Source organism: Xenopus laevis, chromosome 1S, assembly GCF_017654675.1.
Source record: "Xenopus laevis strain J_2021 chromosome 1S, Xenopus_laevis_v10.1, whole genome shotgun sequence".
Lineage (NCBI taxonomy): Eukaryota > Metazoa > Chordata > Amphibia > Anura > Pipidae > Xenopus > Xenopus laevis.
The window spans coordinates 135,872,932-135,897,952 of NC_054372.1; the positions used below are offsets into that span (position 1 = coordinate 135,872,932).

General features: G+C 38.3%; 1 protein-coding gene across 2 annotated transcripts in view; it reads left to right on the forward strand.

Moving 5' to 3' along the window:
* Window positions 1–25,021, forward strand: part of fam222a.S (family with sequence similarity 222 member A S homeolog) — a 54,928-nt gene that overhangs the window by 5,856 nt on the left and 24,051 nt on the right. The window contains exon 2 of one of the 2 annotated variants that reach the window (XM_018244024.2): window positions 23,905–24,025. The exons of the other annotated variant lie outside the window; for it this stretch is intronic. Coding sequence (XP_018099513.1) covers window positions 23,944–24,025 — 82 coding nt within the window. The 5' untranslated portion in view covers window positions 23,905–23,943. The remainder of the gene's footprint in view (window positions 1–23,904; window positions 24,026–25,021) is intronic. 2 annotated transcript variants of the gene reach the window in all.

The following is a 25,021-nucleotide window of genomic DNA, read 5'->3' on the forward strand; positions in this document are numbered from 1 at the left end:
GCTGTTTGGGAGCAAGTGAAGCACAAAGTGTTACCTCTCATTCAGAGTGCGACCTGACAGGAATGTCTGCCCAGTGTACCACAGACTTCCTTCCTACTGTCATTCACTGATGCTAATAATAATAATGATAACAGTGGTGCTGCTGATGTACAGACTAAATATTATTTTAACACTGTTTCGGCAAACAATGACGGCAAAGCCTATTGGAGTAGCTTTCTGGAAGCTGAATAGAATTTTAGTTTTCTACACAATTACATGCATGTCATGAAAACACAAATGGAGATGCTTATATTCTATTTCGGCAGCTGAAAACTGGTTCTAAAAGACAGATTTTTCACAAAGGATTCGGGGTTCGGCCGAATCCTAAAATAGTGAATTCAGTGCATCCCTACTTTACAGTATTCTATAACACGTCTTGTTTTCTGATGCTTAATTGGCTTTAATAAGGCTTTAAATGCTTGCAGAAGTTTATAGAACATACATGCTCACACTCTTGATTTGCATTCCTTTTGCTTACAACTTTGATTCAGATATATACCAATTTGGTTGTGTATGCTAAGTCCGTATGCTACAGTTTTGGACATATCCAGAATACTTTACTCACCCCTTTATCTTTTCCTAAGTACCTTTAAGCTGGATTCAGATTTTATTTCATTGACCCCCATACAGTCATCCTTACAATTTGGGGATCAATGTAGGGCATTTGGGTTTTACTGCTTGATACGTTTACTGAAAGCCTATCCGTTTAATTGCATGCAAAGTTTTCATATAGCCCTAAATTGCATAAATGCTTTAACTTTGTTTATCAGTTTAGGGCTCATGCCCAAATTAACATTATTTTAACAAACACAGAGCATGTGATATAAGTAAAAGGTTTAACCTTCTAAGAACAGTTGCTTTACTAGGATCCTGTGCAGTTTAGAAACATGTTGGCAACAAACCTATTGGTTTGTTACTTTGTTATTAAATCAAGAAACCTTGAAACAAAAATGCTTTTCCATTGTTTAATCATAATTATCATGTTTGCTGTAACTGGAAAATTATGGCAATGTCAGAGTTGCAAATTACTTCAATATTCACTTTCTGTGAATCTAAAACTTGGCCGGATGTCGTTGTGTATATTGTGCGGACTTAATGCAGAGCCCCTTTAATAAAAAAAAAAAAAAAAAAAAAAAGAATATACAAGTTTCTAAATTATGTATTAAAGCAATAGAACCACATTTTAAAGGGGTGGTTCCCCTTTAAGTTAATGTATGATATAGAATATACAATTCTAAGCAACGTGTCAATTGGTCTTCATTTTTTCTTTGTTATAGTTTTTGAATTATTTGCCTTTTTTCTTCTGTCTCTTTCCAGCTTTCAAATGGGGTCCACTGATCCCATCTAAAATAAAGTCTCTAAGGCTGCATATTAAAAGTTATAGCTACTTTTATTACTCATCTTTCTATTCAGGCCTCTCCTATTCATATTCCAGTCTCCTATTGAAATCAATGCATAGTTGCTAGGGTAATTTGAACCCTAGCAACCAGATTGCTGAAATAGCAAATTGGACAGCTGCTGAATAAAAAGCTAAATAAAAGTTAACTCAAAGGATAAAACCGCTTTAAGAAATAGTTTGCACACTATTGCGTGGATGCAGTGTCTTTGGAAAAAATCAAGAACTCCATGTGAAAGTCACAAGTTTTTAAAAGGGTTACTTTGCTTTAGGATCTAAGGCAGGGGTCCCCAACCTTTTTTTTTTTTTTTTTTTACCTGTGAGCCACATTCAAATGTAAAAAAATGTTGGGAGAGCAACATAAACATGCCAATAGTTCATGTTGGTTCAAAATATAGGCTGTAATTGGTTACAGATATCCCCTATGTGGACTTGAAGCCTACAGGAGACTCTGTTTGGCAGGACACATTTTTTTAATGCAATTAAAGTTTGCCCTTCAGTCAAGAATTCAAAAAGAAGCACCTGCTATGGGGCCACTGAGAGCAACATGTTGCTCAAGACCCACTGGTTGGGGATCACTGATCTAGGGAATAATGTGGCTACTATCTGGGCTATGACAATCCATGCATTTAGATTACTGAAGAACTGGGGTGAAACACTGATGACCATGGCAGTTTTCTTCCAATTGCAGATCAGTGGTAATTTACAGGGTTTTGCCATTGCCAGGACACCTCAAATGCCATAGCCCTTGGTCGAAACTTGTCAGTATCTTTTTAAAGCAGCTAGGCTGTTGATGGAAAGGGATTACTGTCACCTCGTGGATACTGGAAAATCACGTTCAGCAGAATCTAAGGACCTGCAGATTGGCCTTCCCTAATCTAGATTATATACTGGCAAGCAGCTCTTCTTGCCTTATGTCCGCTCTCCTCACAAAACGTGTATCCTGGGTGACCTTGGCAAAGTCACTGTGCATCATAACTGTGAGGTCTATAGATAAGGGACTTTCTCTGCACTGTACTGCATCAAAATGATTACATAGTTTTGCCTTTTCAGTTCTGTAAGGCGTGGTGCCAACGTTTTCGGACAATAAATGTGGGCTGTGGATTACTCCTGGAAAAAATAATAGACATGTACATGGCAAGGATTTCCATTTCTAACTCATTGCTAGCATTTAATTTTCCTAATAACCAGTGTTTTGGAGGTCTCATTGGAAGATTACTAAGAAAGTGCCTGAAAAGTGCATAACAATTGATTTGATTTTTGTTGCTGCCCCCCCCCCCCATATGCACATTTTCAGTTGCAGGCTGGACATATGCCAAATACTAATGATCATTTATTAAAAAAGCATGCAAAACAAATATGACTAACTGAAAAGTTACACGGAATAACTCATCTTCAACATAAAAACATTTAAATGTAAGTTCAGCTTTTGATTAAAAGATCCAGCACAGTAACATTTGGTCAGTGCACTGCTGCTGAACTTGGGTCATATTGAATTATGGCATTTTTCAGCTCCAACCCCCTGTTGAGCTCTCCCAGGCGATTAAAATGAGGAGCCTGCTTCCTTCAGATCATTGTGCAGGACAAATCTCTTCATACAACGGCAGAAGCACTGTCCTAGAGGTTATAAATGGAGCACACAAACCTTCTTATTGGAATAATTTACAATGTCTGTACCTGAAATGGCAGGCTGTTAATTTTTTATGTGCAGGAAAGGGTAAAGACCTAGCCCATTGTAGTTGCTGTGAATATGAAACAGGACAACATTTGTATTTGTAAGAGCATTTTCTCTAACAATTATACCTACCTACTGTACTTGTTGCACTGTTTTAGAAGATGTAAAATCACCCCATCAACTGGAATAATGTAAAAACACAAAATGGTCAATTTAACATAAATGTGCACATAAAAATTGCACATATGGGTATTTTCGGGTGATTCACTTTGATGTCAGTATAATGCAGGCTGTAGCCTTTTGAGGCCAGGTTCAGCGTTGGAGTGAAAAAGGTTAAAATGCAATAACCCACTATTTGTGCCTTATAAAATGGCTATCTTGGAACTTTATGAATAAAAGATTTAGCAATATGGCTTTTGGCCTTCCTTGAACCTTGGATACCCTCTGATAGAACAGAGGCCTTTTACGATCTTTTGCTTGGCTGGGTATGCCACTTGAGTAATCCTGACAAAGCTGGTTTTAAGGGTAAGGACACACGAGGAGATTCAGGGAGATTTTGTCGCCTGGCTACTAATCTCCTTGTCTTTTGAGCAACTATCTCCCTGAACTGCCTCAGCGTTTTTCCCCATAGGCTACAATGAAAAGTTGCCTGCGCTAATGCACACAGGGCGATGCGTTTTCAATAGTTGCCTGAAATTGCCTCACTGAGGCAACTTTGGGCAACTATTGAAAACGCATCACCGTGTGTGCATTAGCGCAGGCAACTTTTCATTGTAGCCTATGGGGAAAAACGCTGAGGCAGTTCAGGGAGATAGTTGCTCAAAAGACAAGGAGATTAGTAGCCAGGCGACAAAATCTCCCTGAATCTCCTCGTGTGTCCTTACCCTAAAGTATCATTTTGTGAGTGTCACATGTCCATTCTGTATGAAGGGCAACCTGGGTGTGCATTCATTTTGGTTGGTTCAGCTTGGTAAGAGATGCCAATCTTTTGTTAGTTTTTTTCCCACTTGGCATGTTTCAGGCAACTGAAACATGCCAAGAAACATGCTAATAGAAACACGCTGCAGCACTCGGAATCCTGTGAAAGTGGTTTATAGTGCCTACAAACTAGGCCTAGTTTGTTGGCACAGTAACCACTTTCACATGATTCGGAATGCTGCAGGATGTCTCTTGGAGCTTTCTTAACTTAACATTACATATTATTACAAAAATATGTGTTAATTATGGTGATCTTTGAACTCTATTTGTCCTTACTGTGCAGCAGTTGTGAATAATATCTCTCAGTATCTTTAGCCAGCAGGGAGTCTATAGAATCCTGTAGTGCCTCTGGTTGAACGTTTTCTGCATCAAATGAGCAGCGCCAGGCAAACACGTCTGATATTAGACACTATAGCATATATACATGCAATATAGCGCTTAGTCAGACTGCCTGTGGTTACTGAGACTCTTTCTGCCCATTTAAATAACTGCATAATCGGAAATTCTGTGGGTTATTATGTATCTTGTGCTGCTAACTCACTCTTCTCCATGTGCTACTGCAGAGCTTTTTTTTTTATCCCAGCAGAAATAAAAGCTAATTGTAACATTTCAGCATTTTTGTTGATTTCATTTGTATTTTATGTTATAAACATTATACAGGGTACTTGGATATAAAATTGGATTTCTGTAAAGAGTACAAAATATTTTCTTTTTTCCATTTTTAGGAATGCATATGATATACAGGGATTTAATAGGGTAGAGAAGGAGACAAATGACTTATAGCTGCAGGCTCCCTCAGCATTTCTAGTAAACAACAATGTGTTAATAATGGTGGCAGTGAATAAAGACATGTTATGATTGTAGCCCATTTTATAGCTATGGGACAAGCAGCCTTTAAACTATTAACAAAACTGTAAATACCAGAATCCCCTGGGGAGGTCATGGGAGTTCTGAAAAAAAAGGAGGTCTGAAGTTGTCTCTGCTTTGTTATAACTAGCTGAACTCAGAAGTTCTGGCCAATTGATGTGTAAGTCCAGAAGGCAGAGATATATTTTATCTTTTCAGACTGAGGCAAATGTTACCTGATATTAGCCTTAAGGTGGCCATAGAATCAAAGATCCGCTCGTTTGGCGACATCGCCAAACGAGCGGATCTTTCCCCGATATGCCACTAATGGCATGGCTATATTGGGGGTAATTCAAACGTTCGGCCGTATGGCCGCACGATCGAATTACGATGCGCCAAGGGGCTCCGACGGGTCGGTCGGTTAAAAATCAAACCTTTCCGATCGATATCGTGGCCAGATATCGATCGGGAAGACCCCATACACGGGCAGATAGGCTGTCAAATCGGTCCAAACGACCGATATCGTCAGCTTTATCTGCCCGTGTATGGCCACCTTAAGGAAGCCATGCACATCAGATTTATGCAGATAAGTACTAAAATGCACAAGTGAAGTTGCCAGTAGCATCCAATTACCCATTTGTTTTTTAAGAGTCACAGAATTTTAGTAGATACCTAATTGGTTGGTACAGGTATGGGACCTGTTATCCAGAATGCTCGGGACTTGGGGTTTTCTGGATAACGGATCTTTCCCTAATTTGGATCTTCATACCTGAAGTCTACTAGAAAATCATGTAAACATGAAATAAACCCAATAGGCTGGTTTTGCCTCAAATAAGGATTAATTATATCTTCGTTTGTATCAAGTACAAGGTACTATTTTATTATTACAGTGAAAAGGGAAAGCTTTTTTAAAAATTCTGATTATTTGGATATAATGGGGCCTATGGGAGACAGCCTTTCCGTAATTCTGAGCTTTCTGGATATTGGGTTTCCGGTTAATGGATCCCATACCTGTATTACAACCAAACTTGTTCTGTTTATACCTTTGCTTTAGTGATGTGTGGGTCCCGACCCGCACCCGCCAGAAATCCGCCCTCCCACCACCCGAGCCTGACTTCACATCACTACTTTGCTTGTATTTCATCTACTGTACATGGCCTCAATGTTAACTATTTGGGAAAAAATATTTGCTGAGATATTACTGTGTTAGCTAAGTTATCATAGGAGGAGTGCCTTTTCTGCAGGAATAAAAATATTTTGTTTTAAGAATTGCACTAATAAACCATTTATATTTCCATACAATAGAAAAAACAAATATAGAGCCATATAGTAGCCAAATAATTGTGTTAATGAACCCATTACCTACTTTTAGATAATCCTGACATTCCTAAACATTCAGTCGGGGTTTATCTGCCGTTTGTCCTGACCAGGTTCAACTGAATAAAAGAAGTTGCCAGTATATTTTGTGTGGTTTTTTTTTGTTTTTTTCCAGTGAAATTCTTTAGATCTGTGAAATCGCATGTAAAGATCACATGCAGTATTTGTATATTTGTAATGCCTCTCTGTAATGTATCGAAGGCTTAGTGCACATATCTAGGCTTCTCTAAAATGATCCCAGAAGGCTCCTGTCAGATGCAGGTCATTAACTTTTTTTCATTGAAATTTTGTTTAAACGGCAGCCATAAATAGTATCTGCATTTCTGCTCCCTGGCATTTCACATGCACCCCCACCGTCTGTCCTTAAGAGGACCCCACTCTTTGTCATTTAAATAGTGCCAGGATCACTCCAGGTAGAGCAGAATATCTCTTCCTCCGTGCAGCAACGTGAAGAAACTTTGCCTATTTTTGGAATGTCTTGCCTGGCACAGCATGAAGAATTTTTTAAATTATATTTTCATAGAATTTCAATTCTCTTTCAGTAATGATCTTTCAGCATTCTATAAGGGTGTAATGGTGTATAGCCATTACAGAGCTCCATTCTAGACATCAACATTATAATTTACAGATGTTTTTAAACGCAGGGGCAATTGCATAAAAGAGCAGGCATTAGTCATATAGAGGATGATTTCTGAGGATGCGTCTGTAGAACGGATGATTTCTGTGTTTGTAAAGCCCAATATGGAAATGATTCAGTAGAACCTGCACTTATAACTACTGCTTACTGGAGCACAAACCTTCATTTGTCCATAGCAGTATATCTTTTACTGTGCAATACTGGATGCACTATACACAGAAATTCTGCCTGCTGGTTCATGCCTGTGGATTAGACCATTAGCAAACTTTCCACTTTCTATTTCATTTTACTAATATTGTCCTTACTCAAAACTGTGAATACTTTAATGTCAGAACTCGCATCTGACCTGACCTTTCAGATATTACCGTAGGTATAAAAATGCCGTCTGACTTTCTAAAAATAATCGATCTACATCTAAATATACAGTCAAATGAAAAGTTTTGTTTATCATTGACCGAGCTTTCGAAGTAGCAACTTCATTTTAATATATAACATGCCTTATGGAAACAGTATCATTTCAGCAGTGACATAACGTTTATTGGATTAACAAAAAATATTCAATATGCATCATAACAAAATTAGACAGGTGCATACATTTGGGCACCCCAACAGAGATATTACATCAATACTTAGTTGAGCCTGCTTTTGCAAATGTAACAATGTAGATGCCTCCTATAGCCTTTGATGAGTGTCTGGATTCTGGATGACAGTTAAATTTGATGGCTGCCGAGCATGGACAACCTGCTTCAAATCATCCCATAGATTTTCCATGATATTCAAGTCAGGGTACAGTATGCGACAGCTATAACAGAATATTATACTTTTCCCTCTGCATTAATGCCTTTGTAGATTTTGAAGTGTGTTTAGGGTAATTTTCTTGTTGGAATATCCAACCCCTGCCTAACTTCAACTTTGCGACTGATGGTTGAACATTATCTTGAAGAATTTGTTGAGATTGGGTTGAATTCATCCGACTCTCGACTTTAACAAAGGCCCCAGGCCCTGAACTAGCCCCACAGCCCCACAGAATGATGGAACCTCCGCTAAATTTGACAGTTTTTCTTGGAATGCCATGCAAAGCGATTTTTGTTAAGACCAAATGATTAAATTTTTGTCTCATCAGTCCAAAGCACTTTGTTCCAAAAAGACTGTGGCTTGTCTAAATGAGCTTTTGGCGTGAGTGCAGAAAGGGCTTCTTTCTCATCACCCTGCAATACAGATGTTCTTTGTGCAAATTGTGCTGAATTGTAGAACGATGTACAGATACAACATCTGCAGCAAGATGTTCTTGCAGGTCTTTGGAGGTGACCTTTGGGTTGTCTGTACCCATTCTCACAATCCTCCGAATATGCAGCTCCTGTATTTTTCTTGGCCTGCCAGACCTGGGTTTTTCAGCAACTGCCTGTGGCCTTCCATTTCCTGATTACATTCTTTACAGTTGAAACTGACAGTTTAAACCTCAGAGATAGCTTTTTGTAACCTTCCCCTAAACCATAATACTGAACAATCTTTGTTTTCAGATATTTTGAGAGTTGCTTTGAGGATCCCATGCTGTCACTCTACAGAGGAGAGTCAAACCGAAGCACAACTTGCAATTGGCCACTTTAAATACCTTTTCTCATGATTGGACACACCTGCCTATGAAGTTCAAGGCTTAACGAGCTAATCCAATCAATTTGTTGTTGCCAGTAATCAGTATTGAGACATTTTTGAACATCTAGTTTTTCACATTTGATTTAATTCCATACAGCTGAATACTGCTTCACTAAAAATCTTTATTCAGAAAACACCCCAGTACGCAGATGTTCCTGGGAAATGAAAGACATACCACTGTTATCTTTTTTGTTGAAAGTGGAGCAAATTATTTTGCAGGCTGAGAGGGGTTCCCAAACTTTCATATGACTGTATATTATTTTCTTTTTATTTATTTACACAGACATACTTGGGTATATTTTAGCTTTAGGGCTCTTACTCACGAGCGTTTTTACCTGCGCTCCCCTGCGTTCCGTTTTTCGGTGTTCAGCCGCAGGGGAGCGCAGGAATAGACGCATTTAATTTTTTCAAATGGGGCTGTAGGCGCCACTGATTCCTATTACCGGCAATGGAGATGCATTTTTAGGAGATTTGTCGCCAACAGCCGCGTTTAAAAAAAATTGTGAGCGACAAATCTTTGTGTGCCACTGCCCTTGGTGAACGGCATTCTCGTGTTGCAGGCCCCTGTTTCAGGGAACAGGTTAAACGGCAGTCTCTTGTGTGCTATCTCCTAGATAAGCAGATGGCACCTGTCTGCTGTCTCCGTATTAAAGCCAATCCATTGCATTGATTTACTTTTCATTGCTTTGTGCAAGGCTACATTATGGAGGGTAGAGAGGCTACTGAAAGGGGGGTGTGGGCATAGAGCCTCACCAGATGCTGCAGAGTATCATTCAGAAATTGCCAGCAACATGGTCTGGAGAATGTTTTCTAAGCCTTCAGTGAGTTTTGAATCTGAGAATGTTCTCGTGTACTACAGGCTTTATGAAAAAGCAGAAACAGATTACAGCATAGGGCATGTTCTTTCATATGACAACATTTTTTTATTTAAAGGTGGCAGGATATTTTCAGAATGGCGTCGCTGAAAAAGGCAGTTGGTTTATTATCATTTTCTAATGTATTTCAGGTTCTTTTATGTTTTAAATTTAAGCTGCAACCAGGCTGTGCAGATCTGTTAAAAAGTGTTGGGATGTAATGGGTCTTTGGCTATTTACTGCACACCATTCCAAAATTGGATAATTTTGATTCATCATCATTCTAATTGGGCGATACTATTAAAATAAGTACTGGGGGTTGTTACAGGTCACGGCACATTGTAAATTCATTGTACAGCCTTTTGAACTGAGGGCTCCTTAAGGTCACGCTACACAAATGCCAGTGCCCAACTGAACAGCACCACACAACTTGCTCTTGGCTAGAACCACAATAGACTTGTCACTTGTCATTTTAGGATTGATGGCTCTCACAATAGTGACAGTCTGCTGATACACTTGTGTAGATATCTTAAATATAGGGCCAGAACTGAAAAAAATATGTTCCTTGTCAATTTAGAAAGGCTGGGGTCCTTCGGGGGCAAATACAGAAAATAGAGAATGCCCAGCTTGCAACCCTCTGGCTGTTACTGAAATGCAAAACTTTTCAGCTGGAGGCTAATTCATCGTATTTCTGCTGTATATGCTGAAAGTATGTAATAATTATTACAGAATATATTTGTATGGTCTTCTCTCCTCAAGGGACTATACTATTGATTGAAGCCTTAGACAAATAACATTTCACCATAGCCAAAAAAAGCATCTCCTCCTAAATAACAAAATACGACTTCTAATTGAAAAAAGCTGTAGCAGATATCCTAGCCATGGCTAAGGCAGCTTGTAACAGCTGTGGGATATTCAAGACTGGGGAGGATTTGTATGTTCTGCATCACCGCGCACATTGGCCGATATCAAGCAGCAGCAACAACTTTGTAAACAGCTCCTTATGTTACATCAAAGGTAAAATAACACCTTGAAGTAAGTGTGTTATAAAGAGGACATGTGATGAAACCGCCTGCACAGGGGTGTTCCTGCCTATTGAGAATCATTTCCAGCGTTCTGCTTTGAAATCTACACAAGCATAATGTGTGTGTTCCAGTCCCTTGATATACCTGGGTATCCCGAGGCAATATTTATCCAGCTCCAGCCTCGTTCCGCTTCCAGCAGTATTCGCTCTGATCAGATCTTGGTGTCTCTCCAGATCGTGGCTCAAACACAAAAGCACAGGAAATTTAGATAAAACTTGTATGGAGTGGGTGGGTGGGGGGGGGGGGAGATACGGTTATGCCTGTTTAAATCATGTATGTTTTGTAGACAACTCCTAGCTTATATTTTACCAGGAGAGCATATAAGTGCCAGGCAAATGCATTTGTGTTGCTTATTATTTTATAATGTTAAAAGAATTCCATTTTTATGCAATAGGAATGTCCCCTTCCGTCTAGACACGAGGTTGGGGGGGGGGCTTTTTAGGGACATGGGATTTTTTTTTTTTTTAAGATGGCAACAGTTGGCAGATAAATTGCAAAACTGCAGTAATCTGTGGCGTAGGTGGAAGTGATTGGGCCCTGCCAAGCAAAATCCTGTTTTTCCCAGTTGCTGGTCCTACTGGCTATTGTGACACCGCTGGATTCAAGTATCTCAATTATTTATATAAATTCCTGCAAAGATGGATGAAACCCTTTTACTTTCAAATGTACTAATAGTGTATACAGAATTTGTACAGTAAGTCCAAACCAGACAGAAACAAAGTTTATTTGGTGGGGGGCTCACTGTGCCTTCTGTATTGAGTAGGGGTATCTAAGAAGATAAAAAATGATAGCAACAAATGGCTCGGCCTTTGCAGGTACTGTATTTGTATTATATGGCACCGCATGTCGCTTGCCAAACTGTGGGAGAATGCTTTGCATGCAGTTCAGGGTCAGCTAATAACCTCCTACATTGTAGAATTGCAGAATATGCTGATCAGATTTTCTGTTTTTTAACACTTCAATTCACCGAAGCAGGAGATTTCTTGTTCATTCAATCATTTACAGCTGAATGTATTGATAAATGTTTTCTTTACCTTGTTTATTTCAGTACCAGCTTCTCATCCATAGCCTGGCCATTTTTCCATAGACCTGTAATAAAACAATGCTGAAGGCTGATTTATACTGCTGTTTGAAATGGAACAATGTTTTAATGATGCCCCTGTCAAAAATAGTAGACACTTTGTTTTAGCCAGCTAAAAGAGTTCCTATACATTTATGTTTTAGGGAAGGTGGGTATTTTGCAAAAAAAAAAAAAAACAACTCAAAATGCTTATACAGCTACACAAAATTTGATCACGTTCCCTGACCTGGGTAAAGAGTACTTGGTATGCTGCTTTATATCTTTTATATGGAAACAATAACCTATTTATTAACTTGTCAAACTGGGTGAAGGTGAACACAGTGGTGGTTAATGCAGCTTGGATGTTAATGGGCTACTTGTGTGTTCATAGTCTACGTAAACTGTTTTGGTGTCTCTTTATGGCCTTAGGTACATAGCTTGATCTTCTTGAACCTTGAAACTGCAATGCCTACGAGGCAGGGAAGTTTCTGTGCCTGAAATTTTTTTGTGTACGTAACACAGTCAGATCATCTTTGGAAGTTTGATTGGGTCACTGTGGAATGAAGGAGAACAAATAACCACATGGATGGACTGGTTAGGGGACATCATTCATTTCTAGAATACTAGAATAGTTCCTGAATGCCTGTATGTTTTTTGGATATTTGCATATTTTTGTGCCATTTAAAATTGGTGTATATTGTTTTTTTTACCGAATGATTTTAATCAGTAGAAAAGTATTGTGCCCAGTGAATATCATAATACATAAAGATTCATTTTTCTGTTGCAATTGAATATTTGTTTGCAAATGTGATGATTAAAATTGAATATTATGACCTGGTACCTCTCAATCAGCCTAGCTGGGACCAGCAATTCCAATGTCACCATATCAGACAAGCATGGCTTGCTTTTAAAGTGACAGCATACTGCTCTGCATGATTCATCTGTCCATTTGGTTACCTGTTTGAGAAGGGTGTTTGTTATTCTGGCAGGAAGAAAGAGCAGAGCTGCCAAATGTTATATGTATTTTTTCATCCCAGTTATTTAAAAGAAATCAGTCATCACATGCCTACACTTCTCTACACTTTTCTTTTTAATATTTCCCTTTTGCTCTTTCTTGAAGTTTTTGCATTGCTTGTATTTTAAGTTTGGAATGAAATGTACATTCTTTTTTAACAATTGGATCAGCACAGTTTGATCACCATATGGGTGCTAAATCATACAGAGATCTGCTCATCTGGTGACCTCCCAAAATTAGCAGATCTTGGTGTGTGTGGCCACACTTTGCTGCATCTTTTTGCAAAATCTTTAAAACTAAAGTGCCCCTAACTTGAAAAAAAAATAATAAAAAAACACGGTAGACATCTAGTCATAGTGTTATATATTTGATAGGTGGATCAGCCACATTTTCGTGCAGTATTGCTTGCATGGGCAGATTGCAGTCATATAAGGGAGTGATCCATAGACTAATCCTAAGGTCACACATCCACAGATATTTATATACTAAGAATTGTTGGAACCATACGAAAAGTCTGAGCTTGTTTGGCCATCTTGAATAATGTAATTATTCTTTGTCACAGTCTTTATACCGGGACAGGATGCACTTCTTGTAATATATCTATTACAAATCCATTAAATTCACAAATTTTGGATTCAGGCAAATAAAGAATTTTCCGAAAAGGTTTGTTAAAAATTAAAGTGAACCTTCTTTTGCCTTAAAAAAGCACTAGAAATCACCCAAACCCGAGCCAAACCCTATATAGAGTGTATGACTAATATTCATTCATTAAACCACACTTCATGTGTAGACTACAGAGCTTCTAAATTGACGGCTAAACTTCAATTTCTTTACCCCAACTACAACACATTCTGAAAGAACTCCAGAATTCTTCTAAAGCTGACATGGGGATTCTGGGAGTTGTAAGCCAATCTATAAAGTTGGACATAGGGTGATTATTCCTACTCTACACATGTTGGAAACTTTAGCAAAGAAACTATTAAACTTCCACAATCTGTCCTTCCAACCTTGGCACATCGCCTCCTACATTCTCTGCGGGCAGCTGAGCTGTTATGATTATATTTCACATAAGTAAGTCTTATTGAATAAATAATACCCTTATGTATTTTTAATTGAGGCTGGGCAAGTGGATTGAGTCGAAGGAATTAAAAGGTTATGATGTAGCTTAAGGTGAACCGAGCACTTTGGTTAAGTGAAGGACAGCATGTTCTATAAATGGTTTAAGTTGTGGCAGTGAGGATAGACACCACTGTGTTTTTTTTTTTTCAAGGGTTCTACTCTTTACATGTATTTTTTTGCCTATTTAGTTTGTTTTTTATACTTCTAACTAAAAATCGAAAGGCTATACAAAATATATATTTAATATATATAATAATATATTGTGTTGTGTTGTAAATATTTAAATATTTTTTACAATCCTTTAGGTACACTATGTTTTGAAGGCCATCCCATCAATATTCATTCTAATTCAAAAATGTTTAAAAATGTAGTGCAAATTGATGGACCACAGTAATTATACAATGTGAATCTAACTGCTTGTGTGTGTGTGTGTGTGTGTGTGTGTGGTCAGTCAGCAGCTTTTATGGGTTCTGGTCCCATATTCTGTGGTTTGTTATACAAAAAGACTGAATATCTGTGGTCTTGACCCTCCATGTGTGGTCATGAAGCCTACAGATCAGGTTGCTCCCATTCAAATCAAATCACAGGATCTTGCAATGTATACCAACATTGTTGACCGCTTTGTTACTTGAAAGTTGAAGCAGTAGACTGAGATATATGTAGGGCACTGTATATCCTCAACATAGAGCTATCAGGCATTTGTTGAACTACAGCTGTCCTGGGGAGAGGGGTTACTAGGAGTTGTAGTTAAGTAGGGTCACCTCTGTGGCATCCCAGTTTTAGGATGTGAAAGAGAAAATCTTCAAGGATGTTTCAGAAGAAATAAGTGCTGTGTGTTTAAAGAATAACCCATGTTTGAGTAACTATAGCCACTGAGCCATGACTATAAAGCAAAATGTTGGCAAGATGAAAGAAAAGTTATACCTTTGAACCAACATATAGAGAACTACTGAACATTCAACGATAGTTAAATCATAACTTTATGATTCTTTTTTTAAAAGTCCATAAAACGAATGGCCTCATTAAGTTCACACTTTAGAATCAAATCAGGTGTTTAGTTGTGTATGGGAAGAGTTACAAAATGTATATTGAATTGACATTAACAAGGGATGACTGCCTGTTATTGCATATTAGAGAGTCTCTATAAACCTAGGCACATGTAGTGTGTCCTCTGTGGGGGAAGTCCTAGTTTAGCAATTGTAAGTGTTACAAGTTCCCATACCACAGCCTGAAGGTATTGCAATCTTATCTTTCCATATGGCCTTAATGCAAGATACGTTACTAGCTGTCACTGTATACATTGAGTAATAGTCTTGTAGGTTTAGCACCGCAAATGTTATTGGTTCATGGCAAGGTCATACCTATGCCCTTCAGTGTTACACCACATTTTTAAATATATTTAAGTCATCCTTGTCATTGTTCCACTCCTAGTTGGGCTTAAATGTTAAATGAATACAAAAATATTATGTACATAGTTTCAGCCACAACCTGTTATTTTTCTCAGTGCCTCCACCTGTACTTAATAGAATCAATTTGATTGTAATTATCAAAACACTCTACCCACCACTTACCCTTGACATCAGTGGGAAGCACCATGGGTACCCTGAGTTGTTCAAAAATGCAGGCTCGTGTTTGGGAATTGATCTTTAAAGTCAACTGTGAATCCTTTCAGCAAACTGTTATTCTTGAGTAAGAGAAATAATGCAGACATCTATTTACAGGGAAAAAACTGTACTAAACTAAGGTAACAAAATGCCAAGGCCTCACATCAATGTACATTATAGTTAATTGGAATTATTGAGTTTGTGGCACATGCAAGCAGTTATTGGACAGATTCAAGTAGTCACATGATCTCTTACTATCTCTAATTGTAATTTGGTTCCATTTCTGGTGTTTCGTTAGCATGCCTTTCTACAATTCCCATATGTACCACTGGTCTAAATGGTTTTGTACCTTCTGTCTTGCTAGTGCTTACCATATTTTCCCCAGTAAAAAAGTAAAGAAACAGAACATTAAAAACATGGCTTTTCTTTAAGTTTTAATGACAGATTGAACATTTAGGACTCCTTTCCTTTTTCATGAAAGTCTATTAATGAGTTTTTGTCAAAGTTTCCAGCTCTCAATTATATTTCCATAGTAATTAACATTGAGGGAAACATTAAAAGTATAGGTCCATTAATTTAGCCTCTCCATGCCCTCTGTACACTGACCCAGAGGAATGCAAACAATCCCCAGCAGACCATTGCATTTAAACAAAGAGAAATATGCAGAGTAATACAACTTTTTGAGCAAAATAAATATCAGTTTGATGTGTAAAGATTCAAACACTCTCCCCACCAGGGATCACTTACATCAGTGGAAAACACTATGAGGGTTATTTACTAAACTCCGAATGCAAAAATCACAAACAATTTGTGATATTGTTTTATAAAATCAGACTTTTCTTCACAAATTTTTCGGAATTTAATAAACCCCAAGGATGGTAAAGTCCGAATATGAAAATCCGGCATCTCAGACAATGTCAATTGGAGAAGTCTCAATGATTTTTTTGACGTGTGCTGGGTTTTCGTTCATCACCCCAGATCAGAGTTTGCAGCAGAAAATATTGTGAAAAATTCAGACTATGATAAATAACCCCCTATGGGTGTCCCTGCATGACATTAGTTGCTTAAAAAAAACCAAACTCTGGTTTGGGCATTCATAACTCATATTTGTCTCCTGAAATTTATCACCCTGAAAAGCCAGAAATTGTAAAGCAGTATTATAAAGTGATGATAAATGCTATTCATCTGTTTATGTAACTGTTAGTATTTTATGCCAATATCACTCTAGTTGGATATCCCTGTTCCATATCTGTTTTAGAAAATGCACCTCTCCAAGCTGGATGGTAGTCTTCCATGTAGGGATGCACCGAATAGAGGATTCAGTTCTGGATTCGGCAAGGATTCTGCCTTTTTCAGCAAGATTCGGATCTGATCAAATCCTTCTTGCAGGCCAAACCGAATCCAAATCCTAATTTGCATATGCTACTCTAGGTGTGACCTTTAGATTTAATATATGAGATTGAAACTAATTATTATATGGGCTTCGTGTGAACTATGTTTTTTTTCCCCCTTAGATATCTCTGTATAATGGGGAGCATGCTTAGTTTAATGTAACTCTATTAAATGGGACTGTTAATACTACTGATTATATTTGATTACTTTGTGTTCTTTTGTGACATGGTCCATGTTTCTATACCATCTTTCAGATTCTATCCCATCTTTCAAACTAGTATGCACCATCACATTCTAACATGTACTAGTCTCCCTCCTAGACGAGCTTTTCCAATTGAACTCTGTCAGGACAAGTATTTAGATTGATAGGACGTGAGCTATGCAGTGTCCTAATGCTTAGCATTAAATTAGTCATCAGCGCAGGGATTAATTTAGGATCAGTAGGGACCTATTTAGTACAATCTGTTGCAGCTTTAAGGATAAGAATGCAGCTATACAATATGTTGTATACTACTATTGTATATTGTTTTGTATTTATTTACAGGCCAAGCCTCTTCTAGACTCTGTTTCTTTGTACACAGATGGAAGATTATTACTGTTACTTATATTCAGGAATGACCATTAATCTTGATAGAAAATTTCTAGTACCTCGGGCAATACAATGTGTATGACAAGTGACTTCACTAAACAAACTCTTGTGATTTTCCTTTTAGCCAGTGACCTTCTGCAGTTGCCAACCTACATCTCCCAGCAGCTGGTTCTCTTGGGGATGATCAGAAACAGCCATAGGAGAAAAGGTTGAAGGTCATTGCTGGAGGCCTATGGGCCAGATGTAGCCCAACATTGAATTTTTTATATCCCCCAATAAAATTTTGCCCTGCCCAAGGGTTTAGCAGACTTCTGTATATTTCATAATAGATTGCTGGCTTCTAGGATGCAAACTGTTTTAAAGAGCTGCTCTGGTAATGACATTTTCTCCCTCATTTAGAACACCCAGCCCTCCTCTCCTCTCTGTGCTCCTGCATCCTTGTTACTCATATAAGTTTCATATAGAGAACTGTTCGCTATGTGTTATCCACCCTCTGCAACTGCCATATAGTTCCAGCTTCTCCCCTCCAAACTTGAATCTTAACCATCTTTTAGTTCCCTGTCATCTTCATATCACTAAGTTCATTTCATTATGCATTTTCAGTTATTATTTACCCTTGTTTTCCTCTTCATTACCCCACTTGTCTCTCCTTCCCTATGTTTTATTCCCCTGCCCCTCGAGTTCTTTCCAATCCTTCCCCCACACTACCCCAACAACCATCAACTGCAGATTTAGTTATGCATAGACAACTGTAGCAGAAAATCTAATTTGATGATTAGCAGAACTGCCAGGATCACTTCATGTCAAGAGATGCTATCTCTCTGCTTTCTCACTGATTAATCCCTCTCACAAAACAGCTGCAATGAACCTGCCCCTAAGGGCTGGTTGGAACCATCAAACTATCTATCTCTGCGGTGCCCCAGCTACTGAGCACTTGTAGCATGGGCAAAATGAAGAAATATTCACTGTTATCGGATTCCCTGACATTTCCCAGGCTGCCTCTCTTTTGTATGAGTAGGGCAGGAGGATGTTAAGCATTCGTGTTGTACTTTTATCTCATTTTTGGTAGAAGAACAGAATAACTAAAATACTATTTTTAATACACTGGTCAAACACTATACAGTCATGTTTGGTTTTCATTTTGATCAGGTAACCCTCTTTTTTTTTTTTGGGGGGGGGGTGGTATCTTACCTCTTGCAGCCAAGAGTTGCACCCATCTCCAGGAACAGTGTACTAAACTATGCTGCCCTGGTTCAGGACTTCAGGGAATGTGATTGGGAGGCAGAGGAGTTAACAGCATTTTACTGTCGGTGCATAAAGGTTTGTTTGGAGAAGCAAATTAATTTCCTGCTGAATGGCGGAAGAGCAGCAGCCATCCATTGACAAATATGTTTTTTAGATGGCTTTTGATTAAAGTATGTGGGGGCACTGGGGGGAATTTGTGAAAACATGTGGATGGCTCTGTGTACATTATGTGGAGCATGCATACGACATGAAACCTCGTAAATGCTTGTTTGCTTACTTCACTACCAGTATTATTACCTTATATTGATATAATGCCAACCTGTATGTTTTAAGGGCAAGGTCAGACGTGGCGTTTTTGCGGCGTTTTTACATTGCGTTTTTAAAAATGAACAGCAATTCACACAGGGCGCTTGCAAGCTGAAATCCGCCACAGGACGCCAGTATTGGTGTTTTTTAGCAGAAACACAATACGTCAAGAAACTACCAAATCAATAGACTCTATGGGATCTGCACGTTTGAAACCACACTGTACATAAATACGCAGCGTATTTCAAATATGGCGTCCAAATTCAATGAGACCAATGAGAAGTGCATGTTGGGAAAATAATCGTACATGCTGAAAAACGCATGTTAACGGTCACGTGTGGTTTCAGTAGCGTATTTACGCCTGGCTGTTCTTTTTTAAAAACGCAACATAAAAACGCTGCAAAAACGCCACGTCTGGCCTTACCCTAAGGGTGTAAGAAGAACGAAGAGTACCTGGAGGGAACCCCTGCAGAACTCCTTGCAGTTATTGCACTGGCTGAAATCAAACCTTGGGCATAGCATACACATATACTTAGGGCTAAAATATGTAGGTAGATAGATTGATAGATATTTTGTTTACATTTCACCAGAGTTGGCAGCATTGGTACAAACTTGTTTGTCTGGCATTTGGTATAGACAATATTATTACAGGTGTGCCACACATCAGCTGGCTAAAGGTTGCGTATACATACAGATCATTGGCTCAACCAGATATGAAGAAGAATCCACTGGTGTGCAAACTTTGATTGGTCTGTCTGATTATCTCCATGTACCATTCAATGGGCACCACTGGTTCTTGATTTGCCAATTCTTCTGCATACCTATATATACTGGATATAAATACGCTGTATATGTATTGTCTTATTTGTATTACTAGAACATTCATAGAATGTCATATTTGTATTGCTGGGTCTTGATTAAGAAATTCCATTCAGACTTCCATACATTCTGTGATGTACCTGAAGCAACTACAGGTATAGGATACAATATCCTGAAAACCCTTTTCCAGAAGGCTCTGAATTACAGGAAGGCCATCTCCTATAGACTCCATTTTATCCACATTTTTAAAAACGGTTTCCTTTTTTTCCCTCTAGAATAATAAAACAGTACCTTGTACTTGATCCAAACTAAAATATAATTGGCCCTTACGGGAGGCAAAACAAGCCTATTGGGTTTATTTTACGTTTAAATTATTTTCTGGTAGATTTAAAGTATGAAGATCCATATTATGAAAAAATCCGTTATCCAGAAACCCCCCCCGGTTACAAGCATTGTGGATAACAGGTCCCATACATGTACTTGAAAGTGGGCACATTATGGCATAGTTTGCATGCTGTGGAAGCACATATATAATTGTGTGTGTGTGTGTGTATATATAAAACAATCTTAAACCTTGACATACCAGTCATTTGTACTTGGTTGTACCCTTTTTAATCATTTATCTTCTTGATCAGTGCCTGTATCCAACCATAAAATAAACCAGCATACACTGATTTAAAAAAACAAAATGTAAAGCACACAGATTCAAAATGTAAAGAGGTTTCATTTTGCAGGTTATGGCAGTCTAGGGAGCTGGGCTTGTAATACAGATGGGTGTAAGAGTTGTGGTGCATCCAGCAACTCTGCAGGTAAGTCAAGGAATAGCTGATGAATCTTTTTTGTGTTGCGGTGTGTTCCAATTACACTCATTCATATCACGGAGGGTGAAAAGTTCACACAGTACCTTCTGCTGCTGTTAGACCACACAAGCTGGCGCTTTGTACGCAAATTGAGAACATATTTGTGTATATTTACTCTTGAAGCAAAGATAAAGTTAAATTCTGTACAATTTGAAAAGCAAACTAAGTGTTAGTGAGTGACATGCTATTTTCATATGTACAGCCTGCAACATATCCCAGACCAATTTTAAGAGTTGGTTCCGATTTTGTTGATATGTTGTGACAGCCATGTTTTATGTCATTTGATGGCGTGTGGTTTAAAACCTTCAAATGGCATCACGTTAAATGCAGGGAAATGCCGTTAAACATGCAGGTCGGCAACTATCGATTATAAAAGGGAAAACATAACCCGGGGGAAGCAAAAGAAATGAGCAACTCTTTTCTTTAGAAAATGTAATGCTGATTCCTCCATTTCCTTTTAGAGAACGAGCGGGAGGACAGATGGAATTTAGACAGGCGTTTAGAGTAATTACTCTGTAACGAGGATTTTGTTGTGAAATTAGTATCTTAAGGAGGTGGCGCAGATATCTTTCCAAGGATGAATACCTCATTAAGAATCTGAATAAAGGGGAAAAAGTGGCAGTTTACAATTGGAGTTCAGCAGACACCTGCCTGGGTTTAAATAACGGCTTTGTCCTGCGCCATTTAAAACTTGTATCTGTTTCGCTGAACTGCTTTGTTTGAGCCATACAGATTGTCTGTGTTTTGCATACTGCGGAAGTCTGAAATTCTGTACAATTTGTGCTATTGTCTCAACCCCTTTCTCACCTCAACCTTGCACATCAGCTGTTGGCAAAGCGAGAACACTGCTTACATGTAGGGTATCTGTATTACACAACTCTGGGGTAGAAATAAGAAAGCTGAGCCATTTGTCTAGCAGTGGGGACTTGCTAGGAGATTCTTTTTGTATCCCAATAGGCCGATGTGACCCTGGTTCCAAGACAGGCAGCTGATCTAAAGACTGAAAGATCCAGCATCCACATACTAACTTAGCCAGCATGTGGAAGTTGTAGTTTTGCGATCATTGGCTGGCACTCATTACCAAGCTGTGGGACATATGCACCTGTACACAAGAGACAGGAATATTCTGTAAAAAATAACCTTAAATGGTAGTTCTGCAGCAGAATACAGTCCGATACCCTCAATATTATAGGAGCTAACAGTAAAGGGAGTTCTAGTTCAGCAGCAGCTGCACAGTGGCTAAATCTCTAGCCATTTGTGTGGTTTTTGTGTGTGTTTGTGTGAACTATTTTGTTATTTGACTTTCACCCAAGGATGCTGACAAGCTTCTCAGGATACTCTTTAGGAACCTCTTCTGAATCCAAGCTAATTACAGTGCAAACATCCTAAGAACCATGGAATAAAATTATCAGGATGCACCTAAAGAAGGCCAGAATCAATGATGCACTAATGCAGTTCCTCCATCCTCCCTCCCCATCGCCATTTAAAGTTGGATTTGAAAAAGCTGTGGTTTTTGGACTATACTCTCTCAGACAGGATCTACCAAATGAATAGGTGTTTCTCAGTTATTCTTTGTTCTTGTGGCTTATACTGATGTTTTTAAAGGGGAAATATACTGTCTTTATAACAGCAGTTTGTTTGCTTTAGTTTCAAAATTTTCAATAAAAATAAAATGAGGCTCCGTAAGCCGTATTTATAAGTATTTGTGTTTTTCTTCCTTGTCAGAAGAGCCAGTTAAATCTCATCCATGGATCACCGGTACAGAACTATTGGCGGTGCTTCCAGTGCAGTGGTACTTAACTTTAGAAGTTTTAGACAGCACCAGAATAATGGACCACAAATTCACCTCTTGAATGTGCAGGGACTGTGTGAGAAAGTACAGAATACATTGAGCCTCTGAGAATTGCCTGTGACTGTGCATGTAGTGGACTATAGTGGTGAGAGATGGGCCTTTCACGTTGGTATCCTATCCTCTAGCAGCAAATTAAACATGGGAAGGTACAAAGTCTTTTCCTGTCTTTTTGTGATGGTTGGCTGTCTCCCCAATAGTCAAATAAAATCATTATACCATTAGAATATCCCCTTAAACCTTACACAATGCATCTTTCCACTGTAAGAATATTTTACAAAGTTCATGTTTTTACCAATGGTAAAAGAAATTTGAACTGCACTATAGACCGCAATATTGCTTACATGAAAAAGTTGAGCATTTGTGGTAATTTGTCCATACTGGAACTGTGTGAACGTTGATGGTCTTGAGCCATTTTCTGCTGTAAGAATAATAACAAAGGAATGTTTATCGGCAGTCACCACAGCCACAGAATGCTTTATCAGCCATTTTCAACTCAGACATCTATGCTAGCCCATCTAGAGGAGAGGGCAAGAGATGTAGGTGTAGAACATTCAGGGAGATGTAGTTCTGCAAGGCTTGAACTTACTGACTGTGGTAATAAAATGCAAATACTCAAGCAGAACAGCATTTGAAATGGTTTTTAAGTGTGTGATCAATATACACCAAAAGATTAATGCAGTTTGACACTGAATGTGCCTTCCTGGCATGTTGTAGAACTACCTCTCAGTGTCGGAGTACATACTTTGTGGCCAGCTATCCTCGTTGCATTTTATTAACTTTTTACAGAGCCAATTGTTTCATGTGGGTGTGAGTTGCTAGAGAACAAAGATGAATGAAATGTCATTCTTGCCAACTAAATTGCTGGGAACATCCCCATTAGCAATTTTGTCTTGGGAGTGTTGGGGCCTTCCGTCACATTTTGTCCTAGCACAAACAGGAGAACGCACAAGCCCACTATTTCTTCACCAACACATGATTATATTTTATTGTTCTGCTTTGGTACTTATTCTTCAGTTAACTGTCATTTCATTAACCCTGTAAGTCCACCCCCAATCCCCATCATAGAATCTATGCCATCGGCATAAAATAACCATAGTTCGGACTAATTAGAATCTATGGTTCCAGGTTTTTCTTTGATCTTTGCTTCCTCATGTATTTACTGACCACACATGGAGAGGTTTGGCTATAAAAGCATTCATTTTTACCTTTTTTGCATTAAACATTTAAAATCCTCTGCTTAGTGCATTTTGTTCAATTAGATACCCCTGCAGAATTTGTTATAAAGTCATGTCTTGTTTGTGACGTAAGATAAGCCTTGTGCTTTGCCAAATGACTCTGATATGACAAAATCACTTACATGGTATTAACCAGACTGCATTACTTTATTGTATTAGTTTACAGTTCATTAAACAAGGTTTATTGCTTTTGACAGGCTTGTTGCCATAAACACTGTTTGCATTCAGAATATACTTGTATCCTATACTTTTTCTTCTTGTCTTGCAGTGTGTCTACCTGTCCAGCTGACCACAAGACCATTTAACCATGTTGGCCTGTCTTCAGAGAACCCAGAATCCTCCGGTGAAGCACGTCATATGTGCAAATAAGAGTATAGAGCATCGAAAGTGTAAGTCAGCTGTGTGAATCCTTCCAGAGAATTAATAAATCACCAGTATAGGGAAAAAAAACCTCTTGTGGTTATTTAGTCTAAATGATACATGTATGGTAACAAATGCTGTTTCCTTCTAAACCATAAGAGCTACATTGTTTAGGAGGAAAATACCCGGCTTTTAAGCCGTGTTTATATTCTCTCTCATTTTATAGTTCACAGTATATACACACAGTACAGTGTATATATATATATATATATATATATATATATATATATATATATATATATATATATATATATATATATATATATATATAAATAGTTGGATTATAGAGAGAGAGAGATACCTAGGTGACCAGTTGGCTGAAAAACTGCTTGTATTGGAGATTTGTGGCAATTTCAGTGCTAATGAATAGAAGCTACAAAAAGTGGTTTTTGGAACTTTTCTGAATTGCAGTAGGCTGAAAAGCGCCATATGTGCTCTTATCCTTGGTGTCATCATTCCTTTGTTTCCAAACTAGCTGAGGCTAATTTCCCCTTTTCCTGATTTACATAAGCAAAGCCTGTCGGTGCAATGCTTTTATTTACATAACAAAATAGCACTAATCACATACATCTGAATATACACCCATGCAAACTAGGGCTTTGTGATAAATGATTGCTTGCATAGCTGTAGGCTTATTCTAATCAGCAGCCTAGAGCTGTGAGCTCCTGGGTTACACCCTTTTCCAAATCGCTACTCTTCCACTAATTGCTGATAGAATTACCCATACTAAGAGATTGATCAAGACTACCTTGATGATCTATGTGTGTAAGTATGCACACGCAAATAAATTGTGTATGTGTGTATACTTAGCATTAGCCAGGTCAATTTAATTGGCCAGACAAAAGTACATAAGTATGTATATACATTTTCCACAAAAGTTAAAACATACAAAGTTTAGGTGATGGGGCTCCTCTGAGATTATGTAATTTTTAAAATAGCTAATATATATTATGCAAGTGTGCAAA